At 37.0% G+C, this 11,650-nt stretch overlaps 1 protein-coding gene and 1 long non-coding RNA gene across 2 annotated transcripts in view; one reads left to right on the top strand and one right to left on the bottom strand.

The window, feature by feature from the left end:
- The window catches only part of col22a1 (collagen, type XXII, alpha 1), an 84,888-nt gene extending 77,287 nt beyond the window's left edge, over window positions 1–7,601 (bottom strand). The window contains 3 exon segments of the mRNA XM_067426624.1: window positions 3,234–3,800; window positions 4,084–4,238; window positions 7,457–7,601. Of these exon segments, the coding sequence (XP_067282725.1) occupies window positions 3,234–3,800; window positions 4,084–4,174 (658 nt within the window). The 5' untranslated portion in view covers window positions 4,175–4,238; window positions 7,457–7,601.
- LOC137048463 (uncharacterized) overlaps window positions 5,057–11,650 on the top strand; it is a 22,141-nt gene continuing 15,547 nt past the window's right edge. The window contains exons 1-2 of the long non-coding RNA XR_010899416.1: window positions 5,057–5,144; window positions 7,476–7,564. This is a non-coding gene — a long non-coding RNA (uncharacterized lncRNA). The remainder of the gene's footprint in view (window positions 5,145–7,475; window positions 7,565–11,650) is intronic.

An 11,650-nucleotide genomic window follows, 5' to 3' on the forward strand; every position in this document is an offset into this window, starting at 1 on the left:
GGCTTGGTTAGCAATGGCTGCCCCTAGGGGTGGAACCCTTTCCGAGTCCTAGATTACCCCCTTAGATTAAACGGCTACTCGACAACAAAGATATTTGTCGACAGTCTAAATGAAAAGAAAAGCTCAAAACAAAGAAAAAATTCCGATTACTTAAAATGTGTCAGTTTTGTGAACTCAAAAGAAAAGGAAAGTTCTAAATACTCATAAAAGATCATTTGAATGAATTTGAGTTAATTTGAGGTTCTACTCAAGCCAATTTATTATTTTAAGCGTTAGGGTTTACAGAGTAGCCTACAATTATTTTCTTTCCCTAGGAATAAAAATGCATTATAGGAAATCACATTTCATAAATTAAAATAATACTAATTGTGCTCTTGGATGAGGTAATGTTTTTGATCTTTTCACATAAAACAAATTAAAAACCAAAGATTAAAAAGCCAAAAAATGCAGCATGGTGATGCCCAGTTCCACTTGAAACATTAGGACTGTAATTTTCAGAGCAAAAATAACTTGGACGTTGGAGATGCCATGTTTTCTAGCCACCAGTATTCTTAGATGCCAAAGCTAGTGCCAGATCCTCTTGGTTATCACAGAACTGGACCTGATATGCAGTTCAAAATGCTTAAAGGATAATCCCTGATAGGACAACAAAGTCTAAAGCTGGCAGTGAAATATTTGAGCTGATATTCCTGCAATCTGAGTCATGTACGTGGTTAGAGGGCCTTTGGTTGGAATCAGGGCAGGGTCAAGGTTTTGGTTTACAATTAATCGGTTTATCTTTTTCTCTTTTTATCTCTTCATCTCCCTGCCAAATCCAAGTGGTCCCATATCTTCCCACTAGGCTGTCTGATTTAAAGCAGGCATTGGAGAAGGCTTGTGTTACAACCTCTTCAAATCCCACTGCGGTCAACAAAAGACCGCGTCACCACTGTATGTGTATTGTTTTTATATTGCTTTGACGACACAAGAGTTCTGGAAAGCTGCTGTGCTACTAGATTCCCACTTTAAACTGAAGAGCTTCAGGTGTCGTTGCTCTCCTGTTCACACTAATTTTAGAGATGAATGTTAAGGCTAAGCATCCATCATCACTAAAAACATACTATACTAAACCTAGCCTACACATAATTTGCATTTGCATGGTCAAACCAGGCCACATACCTCAACGGTTTGGGTGTATGTATTTTTGAATCTATATTCATAGTTTTAATGCAAGCTTGTTGTTTGTAATGGCCTCCAAATACTATCCCACATGTACTTTTAGGTTATCTTTGCCTGCAGAGCAGATGTGATCTGGAAAAGCACTTGAGCTCTGAGCTTTTCTGTCTTCTGTATTTACTACACCTCTTTACTCGGAGCTGGCAGAGGCAAGAAACCACAGAAATGTCCAAAAAGCTTCCAGTTCCTGTTCAACAAGTCTTGTATGGCACAGACCTTCTTGTGAATGGGAAAGTGTGCCAACAAAAGCAGATTAAATGACTGATGTTTTTAGTCAACAGTCAAGCCGACTTCAAGTTAAGTCAACTCCCACCTAAGTCTGACTGTGTAAAGATTAGCAGGGATGTTGATTGGGGCTGACCTTGGGTCAAGGTCATTGTTTTATTGCAGAATTAATGAAGTTATATTAATACGGGTAACATGTAATTTGCTAATTGTTTCATAAAAGAGAAAAGCAAAAAAAATCAAGCAATCTGATTGCTATTATCGTATCACATGAGTTCAAACGGCTTCAACATGATTTTGCAGCGTTGAATATTCTAGCCAATCACAGCCATTTCTGTTGAAAATAATGACCAGTCCGAGGTGTTTAAGTAACTAGTAGTGAAAATCCACTTAGTATCGTTCAAAACTTTGAATGAGTTTATATTTAGCACAAGTTTATTACGTTACTAAGCGCATAAATCCTCTCATTATAACAAAGTGGAGATTCATTTTGAAATGTAGTCAGACTTATTGATTAAAATGGGAGTTTTTCACACTCATTGAGTTTGCACTGAACTGACTGACAGCTTCAGTGATTATAAAGGAAGAGCTCTGTAATTATTTCCTTCAGAATTTAGAGAAAAGTTTTTGTTTTTCATGAGACTTTGTGACCTTTACAATATAAATATAGGCTTCACACTTCAGCACAAAAGGAAACAAAAAAAGAACCTGTTTCGAACAGACTATCGTACATTTCATTTGTCTGGCCACTCTCCATTGACAAGCGTTTACTTGCGCGGAGGCGAGTACTCTGTTGATGTTTAAAACTATTGGATCTGCCCAGAGCCACTCTGGATCTGCCATAACCAATCGCTAACGTTTGGTCGTATATGTCATCTCAAACTAGCACACAACATCATTTTCAGCCACTCCCTCTGTTTGCTGATTGGACCGGTTCAAATGTAATCTGAGAAAACCAGGGAATATACTGCAATGAAAATGAAAATTGAGCGTAAGTACGGTAGGAGGGCGGAGCCAAGCAAACAAAAATAGACAAAAGCAGAATTTTGATATTATTAGTGATTTGATAATCTCTAAAAATAAATCCAAAAGTGAAACGTGTGAAAAATAACAGGGAGTGGAAATGGCCAATGAGCCAATAAGTGCTCCTCGCATCAATGGGTTGTAGTGGTAATATTATGCTTTTTATACATTTTAAAATAAAATGTTTTTTTATTTTAGCAACTGTTATTTTTTCTACATTTTGAAACTTTTAGTTTGACAAATGTGGTCAATCTTTGAAGGATGAACAAAATATATTTTTGGTCATCACATTAAAAATTACATTGAAATTGGATAATTTTCAGACTTTTGAGCTTTGAAGTGCTGGAAAAATTCTTGAAATTCCTTAAAAGATTGGTCTATAACTGTCTCATTTGCTGGGTTATTATCAAAGTTATCTTTAGACGCACCACACACTTGAGGGAATACACGAGATGATAACGTCATCAGAGTTTGCCATACCATGGCTTTTGGTTAATTGAAGCCAATGTGTATTGGAATCTGCGTTTCTATAAAGAAACGTTCTTACAATTTCTGGAACTATTTAATTAAACAAAAGGTTTGTTGTAGTGGAAAAGGGTTATTTAGGTTTTTTAAAAGTTCTACACACTAAAAAATGGTTCTTTTAAAACGTTCACTGAGATGTTCTTTGGAGAAGCCAAAATGGTATCTATGGTATCGCAGCAAAAAAAACTTATTTATAACCTTTATTTTAATATGCACGGTTTAAGGTCAAAGTCATCAATACTCACTCTCGCAGAGTCTCCTCCTCAACCTGCCCCTGATTTTGTCAATGGCATCAAAGTCCGTCACATGGAACACATGAGCACTTTTGGGCTCAGCGGCGATCTCCTCCAGCTCCTCTCTAAGAGCTTCCCCAATCCCTACGGCGAACAACCTGATTCCAGCGGCTGCCGCAGCAAGCGATGGCTCCAAAACAAAATCCTGACTCCTGCCATCTGTAAGCAAGATCGCAACTTTCTGAATACCCTTGGCGGCAGGCCTTGCCCCTGTCCTCTCCGTGAAGATGTTGTTGGTGGTGAAGCTGATGGCGTCTCCAGTCTTGGTGTTCCCACCCAGGTAGCGGATGTTCCCAGCAGCACGCTTCACCTCCGCGAGGGTTTTGTACCTGCCCAGGTTGAATTCGGCGGTGGGACGGTCACTGTAGCGAACCACAGCCACACGTGTCTTCTCTACACCTATGTCAAAAGACTCCACCAGATTGGCCACCCACTGCCGGATCTTCTCAAAGTTTTCCTTGCCCACACTGGAAGAGGTGTCCAGGATGAATACCAGATCATAGTGGACGTTTTTGCAACCTGGGACAAAAGACATGCAATTTTACAGCCAGTGTGTATACAGTTTAGCCACAGATTTATGAGGTTTGTGTTTCTGTCAGTGTACCATGGTCTGGTTGGATAATACATGGACTGAACTTGAGAGAGAACTCAAAGCTATTAGTATGTCAGGTGCAAAACCACAGTCTGCACACGTTACAACAGACTCGCTGAAAGTCAGAATTAGATCCACCATGGTAAATTTAAACAGAGATGTGGTTAGGGGTCATGAAAACAGTATATTTAGGCTAGTATGTGACCTCACCTGCCCTTTGTCCTTCAACACCACCTCCGCACAGTGTCAGAACCAGTATTGTCAGGACCAGAGAGATCCTGAGGCTGAATCGAAACTCCATCTCCTTCTCCGCTATTGTTTGCTGATATTCCCACTAAAGTGCGATGATCATCAAGTGGCTGCTCCTGTGAAAACATGAGAACAAATGTAAGGTGATCAGTCATTCTGACTCTGTGCTGAGTTATACTGATAGATTGCAAACAGAAGTGGAGTATATGATTCATATTAGCTGTGTGCTATACACAACATTTCTGATGTACTGCTGGTGCAGCCAACATTAATCCTGATTTGTACTTACCAAATTACCATTTTAGTTTGAGCCAATACCAAAATAAACTATGCTCATAAACACATGCAAGTAAACGTTTTACCATTTTAACTATATAAATACTTTTATTTTAAAATTATTTATGTATTACACATAAGTAAAATGTCTTATAAAAATCATAGGTAAATGAGAAGTAAACGTCTGCAGAGAAAATTTGTGTTTAAAGGCCCGTTCATACCAAGGATGATTATTAAAGACAACGATAAAAAATATAGTCCTAAAAGCATTCTCAATCTCAATATTAAAGAATAGCAGAGTTCACATACCACAGCCATTATGATAACGGCATACTATAAACGATATAGTATATGGAAACGATAATGTTGGAATCACTTTCGGAACGATTTTTATCCAGCTGAGGAGGAACGTTAAAAAATCGACAGCCAATCAGAATCCATCCTGCTGTAACAAGCTCGTGCAGTGGCAGCACGCGCTTGCAATAAACAGAACGATATCTTCCGCTGATATGGATGCTTTTCCCATATGTATTTGTATAGTTATCGTTGTTGGCGTAAACGGGCCTTAAGAGTCATTAAAAACAACAACAACAAAACAAAAAAACTGTCATTTTTTATATTAATTTATTTAATATCTAATTTTGGCCTGAAGTGCGACCTAGCATCCATGAGATTCATCCATATTTTACTGATGGGCACCTCTGCAAATGTCGCTACAAATTTAAAAACAAATTTCTTCACTGAAGGTGATGTATGCTTTGTTATGTGCATGTTGAAGAAATAATGTTTGTGTTAGATTAGCAAAAGTGCTTGCATGAATGTGAGTTGGGAGTATTTGGGGGGAAATATTATTTAACACATAATGAAAGATAAGGAAAATCAGGAAACCAGAGTAAACAATGTGGGGTCATAGAAAGAAACCCCCCAGAAAGTTTAATGTCCAACTGTAATTTATTCTCCTGTTCATCAAAATACACATAAACCACTAGCGACTAACCACGCTCCTCTGGCTAAGCTGAACTGATGTTCCTCTGTAAATTGGGTGTTCTTCTGATTTAGCAGAGTACAGTTCACCCCAGGGAGCACACTGTCATCAGAGAGTGAGGGAACAGCTTTGGGAAGCAATGAATTATGGTTTGCAGAGCCTCGATGATGTGGCAATCTCTCTTCACAGGCCATTTGAGTTAAGTTCTCTAACTTTTAGGTTCACTCAATTGCTATTTTCCTGAAAAACCTTCACTAAGGACAATAGAATGAACTTCATCAATGGCAAATGGGACTTTGATGACTTGTACAAAAAGGTATCAGTTGAGTTAGTGAGGTAAAAGAAAAGTATCCATTGTGTTTCCAGTACTAAAGTTGATGCAGGAAACCCGTTTTCTAAACCATCAGACCAAAAGGAAAACAGTCCTGTTCCTCGTGAACTGATCGATGGTCAGAGGCCTCCTCTCACACAATTTGGTGTCTTTTCTTTGTTGCTTTCCATAGCTCATTCCTCTCCCCCTCCTTTATGACGGTTTGCACTATCATCATAACCCAGAAAGTCTTTGCTTGCTCTCTACTTTTGGTCTTAAAAGCCCACAGTATATCCCAGCATGGTGAGCTCTTTGAACCCTTTGACCAGAGCAGGTCTTCTCATGTTTCTTTGAGGCTGTGAAAGTATCCTGCATTCATTTAACTAGTAACATTTACTGTACACATTTGCAGTAAACAACATGTGTCTGTGAAAACAAATATCCACCTGTAACTTTCTTCTATCATTCGGATTACTTAAAAAAAAAAAAATTTTAATATGAGTTTTTTTTTTTTTAGGTTTTAGGTAAATTATACCTAAATTATATATATATATAATGTTATATGTTATATATATGTTAATATGCCCTGTTTTTACAGTCAGTTCAGCAGTACAAAGTTTTAAAGGGCACATTGTTTTTCCAGTCCGCTGGTCAAGCTATTAACCTAAATTACCTGTTGCTTTTTAAAACTAATGGACCCGTGCTTAAAAAAAAACATGAAAAAACTCAATTATTTTCTAAAATTAACTAAAATGAAATGGTTGTGGAAGTGAACACCCAGTTCTGTTTTTAGCCCTTCTGTTCATTGCTACATATATTGGTTCAAACACTATTTTACAGGACACTTTATATGGCCAATGTCCCAGATGGAACCTGGGGTTATGTGTCATGCTTAAGGGCACAATGCCAATGGTCATGGTCACCTGCAAAGGTTACGTTTACCAGCCTACAATCTTTTGTTTACTCATGCCAGTCCTATGACCTACAACCTTGGCATTACCAGCCCTACGGCCTATAACCTTTCGATTTCCAGCCCTAAAAACTTTTGCTTACCATCTATACAACATACAATCATCAAGTTACCTGTGTCCTGCATTCTTTCATCATCCAATTTACAACTTTTATTTATTAGACACACCGTATAACATACAATTTTTGGTTTATCAGCTCAATACATACAATCTTTTGGTTGCCAGCCCTATGACCTGCATTGTGTTCATCGACTAACTTACAACCTTTCAATTACTAAACGGACGTACTGTATAACATACCGTTTTTGGTTTACCAACTCTATATAATCTACAATCTTTTGGATACCAATGCAAGTTACTGATCAGTTTACCTCTGTTATGTCATTATTGGACAGTTTGCAATTTTCAAAACCCTCAAGAATCATTTATCATAATTTTTGTATTGTCTACAAGTACATTTAATTTTCGCTGAGGTTTCTCTGAAAGCTTTTAGTGTGTCTATCTCCGCTAACACTCTAGGGCCTGATTCCGGCCAAACTCCAAAACTGCTAAACGACCAGCCTGGGAACAACCTGCAGATGAATAAACCAGAAATCTTCTCTCTTCCTCTTCTGAAATGTTAAAAACAGCCTTTCTTCTACTGAAGTTCCCCCCAAAAGTGGAAGAATAAAGACAGTAGTAGTTGTAGAGCAGACTGAGCTATCAAGACATGATGACTAAACTTCTTAGAGTAAAATACCGCAAATCAAACACTGATAGAGTTGGGATATGAATGATAGACTTCACTCTTACCTGTGCTGTCAATCCGTAGGAACAAGATCTTCTTCAACCTCCTCCAGAAACACACTTCACAGACACCAGAAGTATCAGAGCAGCATCCTCCTAGAAATAAAGCTCCAGGTAAGGTCATACACAGGTGTGATGATACACACACACACACACAATAATCCTGCAGTGAGGAGCACAGTGTTGTGGAGTCTGCTCTCCTCTGCTGGGAGGTGGGAGGGACGAGGAACTGCTCCTCTAAGTGTTGGGTTTCAGTGGGGACGAGATGGCTGCCCTGCCCTGTTCACGCACATAAAATAGAGCTCTGACCGACTGCACCAATTATAGACCAACTTTCCTGGGATATTTTTGTCACTTTCTTTCTCGTCATCTCTTTCTTTTTCTCTCACACCAGTTCTTCTCTCTCTTGTCTCCATGGCTTTAAGGATAGAGTCTTCTTCTCCAGGCCGAAACCAACCACAGGTTGCCAATGGGACTGGGTGAATTTTACCTACAAGGTTCTCTCAATCTGTAGTGAGAGTTCACTGTATGAAATAGTGTGTCCAATGACTGAATGTGCATTTTCATTAAATAGATCTGATAAGTAGGAGGAGAAATGTGAGCCGAGGTTCTCTTTTCTCCAGGGTTGTGCATTATTCAGAATTGAAGAATTGTTTTTATTTAATGAAAATAGTCAAATGAATTGGCCAAACACACAAGAAGTTGAATCGGAATAACAGGAAAAGAAAAAAATCCCAATTGACATCCATAGTACTGTTTTTTTTTTTTAGAAGAAAGAAATTTGTACAGGTTTGGAACAACTTGAGGGTGAGTAAGGGTGACCCTTTAATGACAGTGTGAAAAGACCTATTTAGGGGTGCATGATAATGGTTGAACTGATAATCATGATTTTTTTGCTCATAATTATAATCACGGTTATTAATCACGATTATTCTATCAAAAAGGGTAATGAAGTTATGGCCATTTTGCATGTTCTTTACCAACCTACACTACACCCAAAATGCCTGTAGGTGGCACACCGACTTCATTTAATCAACTATGATAACTTTGTTAGATGGTAAATCCATATAAAACACATGGTTTTGGTGAACAATATGAAAATGTATTTTCATACAATATTTAAAGCAATACAATTCGTTTGTGAATGAGACAAACCACAGATTCAGATTGCCCTGCAAATTTGTATAATATATATATATATATATATATATATATATATATATATATATATATATATATATATATATATATATATATATATACATATATATATACACACTCACCTAAAGGATTATTAGGAACAGCTGGTCAATTTCTCATTAATGCAATTATCTAATCAACCAATCACATGGCAGTTGCTTCAATACATTTAGGGCTGTGGTCCTGGTCAAGACAATCTCCTGAACTCCAAACTGAATGTCAGAATGGGAAAGAAAGGTGATTTAAGCAATTTTGAGCGTTGCATGGTTGTTGGTGCCAGACGGGCCGGTCTGAGTATTTCACAATCTGCTCAGTTACTGGGATTTTCATCCACAACCATTACTAGGGTTTACACAGAATGGTGTGAAAAGGGAAAAACATCCAGTATGCGGCAGTCCTGTGGGCGAAAATGCCTTGTTGATGCTAGAGGTCAGAGGAGAATGGGCCGACTGATTCAAGCTGATAGAAGAGCAACTTTGACTGACATAACCACTCGTTACAACTGAGGTATGCAGCAACGCATTTGTGAAGCCACAACATGCAAAACCTTGAGGTGGATGGGCTACAACAGCAGAAGACCCCACCGGGCACCACTCATCTCCACTACAAATAGGAAAAAGAGGCTACAATTTGCACAAGCTCACCAAAATTGGACAGTTGAAGACTGGAAAAATGTAGCCTGGTCTGATGAGTCTCGATTTCTGTTGAGACATTCAGATGGTAGAGTCAGAATTTGGTGTAAACAGAATGAGAACATGGATCCATCATGCCGTGTTACCACTGTGTGGGATGGTGGTGGTGGTGTAATGGTGTGGGGGATGGAGATTTCTTGGCACACTTTAGGCCCCTTAGTGCCAATTGGACATTGTTTAAATGATAGATAGATAGATAGATAGATAGATAGATAGATAGATAGATAGATAGATAGATAGATAGATAGATAGATAGATAGATAGATAGATAGATAGATAGATAGATAGATAGATAGATAGATAGATAGATAGATAGATAGATATGTGGATAGATAGATAGATAGATAGATAGATAGATAGATAGATAGATAGATAGATAGATAGATAGATAGATAGATAGATAGATAGATAGATAGATAGATAGATAGATAGATAGATAGATAGATAGATAGATATGTGGATAGATAGATAGATAGATAGATAGATAGATAGATAGATAGATAGATAGATAGATAGATAGATAGATAGATAGATAGATAGATAGATAGATAGATAGATAGATAGATAGATATGTAGATAGATATGTAGATAGGTGTGTTTATTGTACTTATAATCTCTTTAAACACTAGCATTGTTTAAATGTCAAAGTATTAGTGGAGTTAATCTCTCAGAGGAAAACCAGTCAAAAATAACCTTTTGTACCTTAAAAGATTGTGTTAGCTACACTGAGGTCGAGCTGGCCTTCCTGCTGTTTTTAGTTTTAGTTTTTCCTGTCAAACCGTCTTGTTCTTTGAGGCCGAACATGCCAGATATCCTGTGTGCACGGCGTGTCTCTGAAGACACTGCTTTCTCTCCCTTTCCCTTTTCCTCCTGTCTTACTTTTCATGTCTCATCTGGACGCCTTACCGCAGAGTGCTTTAACAGGCATCGGGCACACACGAAATCTCCCAAACACCCACATTCTAAACTCCCTAAATCCCATCTTTATGCACAATAAAACATATCAACAACCGAGCCGCACAGCAATAAACATCCAACAGTAAAATCGTGTAGGAAGAAACTGCTCATGCTTCATCTTGTTGAAAGAAAGAAACAAGATCTATTTCCATCCACCTTTGTAAGGGGTCTCGCTGGAGGTCGCACTAACTTTAGCGCAGGGCAAAGTCCAGCAGAGAACGACTGATGGTTTGGCACAGATGCAGATCTACAAGAGTGACGAGGAAGTGTACAGGTTCTTTGAAATCGAGTGAGGAGACGATTATAAAGGTCATTCAGATCTGTTTCTCTAGTGGTCAGGGGCCTTTACTTTTAGTAAAAATGGTTTAATTATCAGTAAAGGGTATATACATATACATATACATAACATTATATATACATAACATTTTATTCAATTATGTAAATAGGAAAAGAAATACAGTGATAATTTAAATATTTATTGGCTGCGGTGAACAGTATTGATAAATTCTTAGCTTAGACTGTCAATGGGGAAATTCAATTTGTATCCAGTTTTAGCAATGATAATCATCTTATATAAAGTATATAAACACATTTGATTACACAGCTTACTGGATTCTGAATTAGTCAGTCGTAGCTGTCTGCAGGTAACAATGAAATACTGCATAAATTCCCATTTTAAAGCCACCACACCAAAACACCACAGGTGGATAGGGTCATTTTTGTAATTATTAAACATGACTATACTTCCCCAGTTAATCACAGTATACATAAAATTACATTTTATATTGAAAACTTTTCTGCAATCTCATGTTCAAATATGAAAATTAGGCAATATCTAATTAAAATGCAAATTAATCACATTTAACCTAAAAGATTGATTTTATATATATATATATATATATATATATATATATATATATATATATATATATATATATATATATATATATATATATATATATATATATATATAATAAAATGTGTTATATTTATAAAAAATTATATTTACATATAATAAATTATATAAATATAGATACAGTATACTCATCCAAATGTTTTATATAAGTGAGTGTATATATATATATATATAACTTTTATTTTGGATGCAATTAATCGCGATTAATCGATTTGTCAGTATTAATATATACACACAAACACACGTATTATGCGCTAATATATGTATATAATACATTATTTATTTCCACATATTTATGTTGCATGTGTAATTAACCAATTTGACAACACTAAAACACACACATGTACATCCACGAGTCCCATGACACAGTTATTTTTATTAATAGTATTTACTGAGTAAGTAGTGTAGTAGTGTATTAACTTTCATGTCCAAGTC

This window comes from Pseudorasbora parva, chromosome 19 (genome assembly GCF_024679245.1).
Source record: "Pseudorasbora parva isolate DD20220531a chromosome 19, ASM2467924v1, whole genome shotgun sequence".
Taxonomy (NCBI): Eukaryota; Metazoa; Chordata; class Actinopteri; order Cypriniformes; family Gobionidae; genus Pseudorasbora; species Pseudorasbora parva.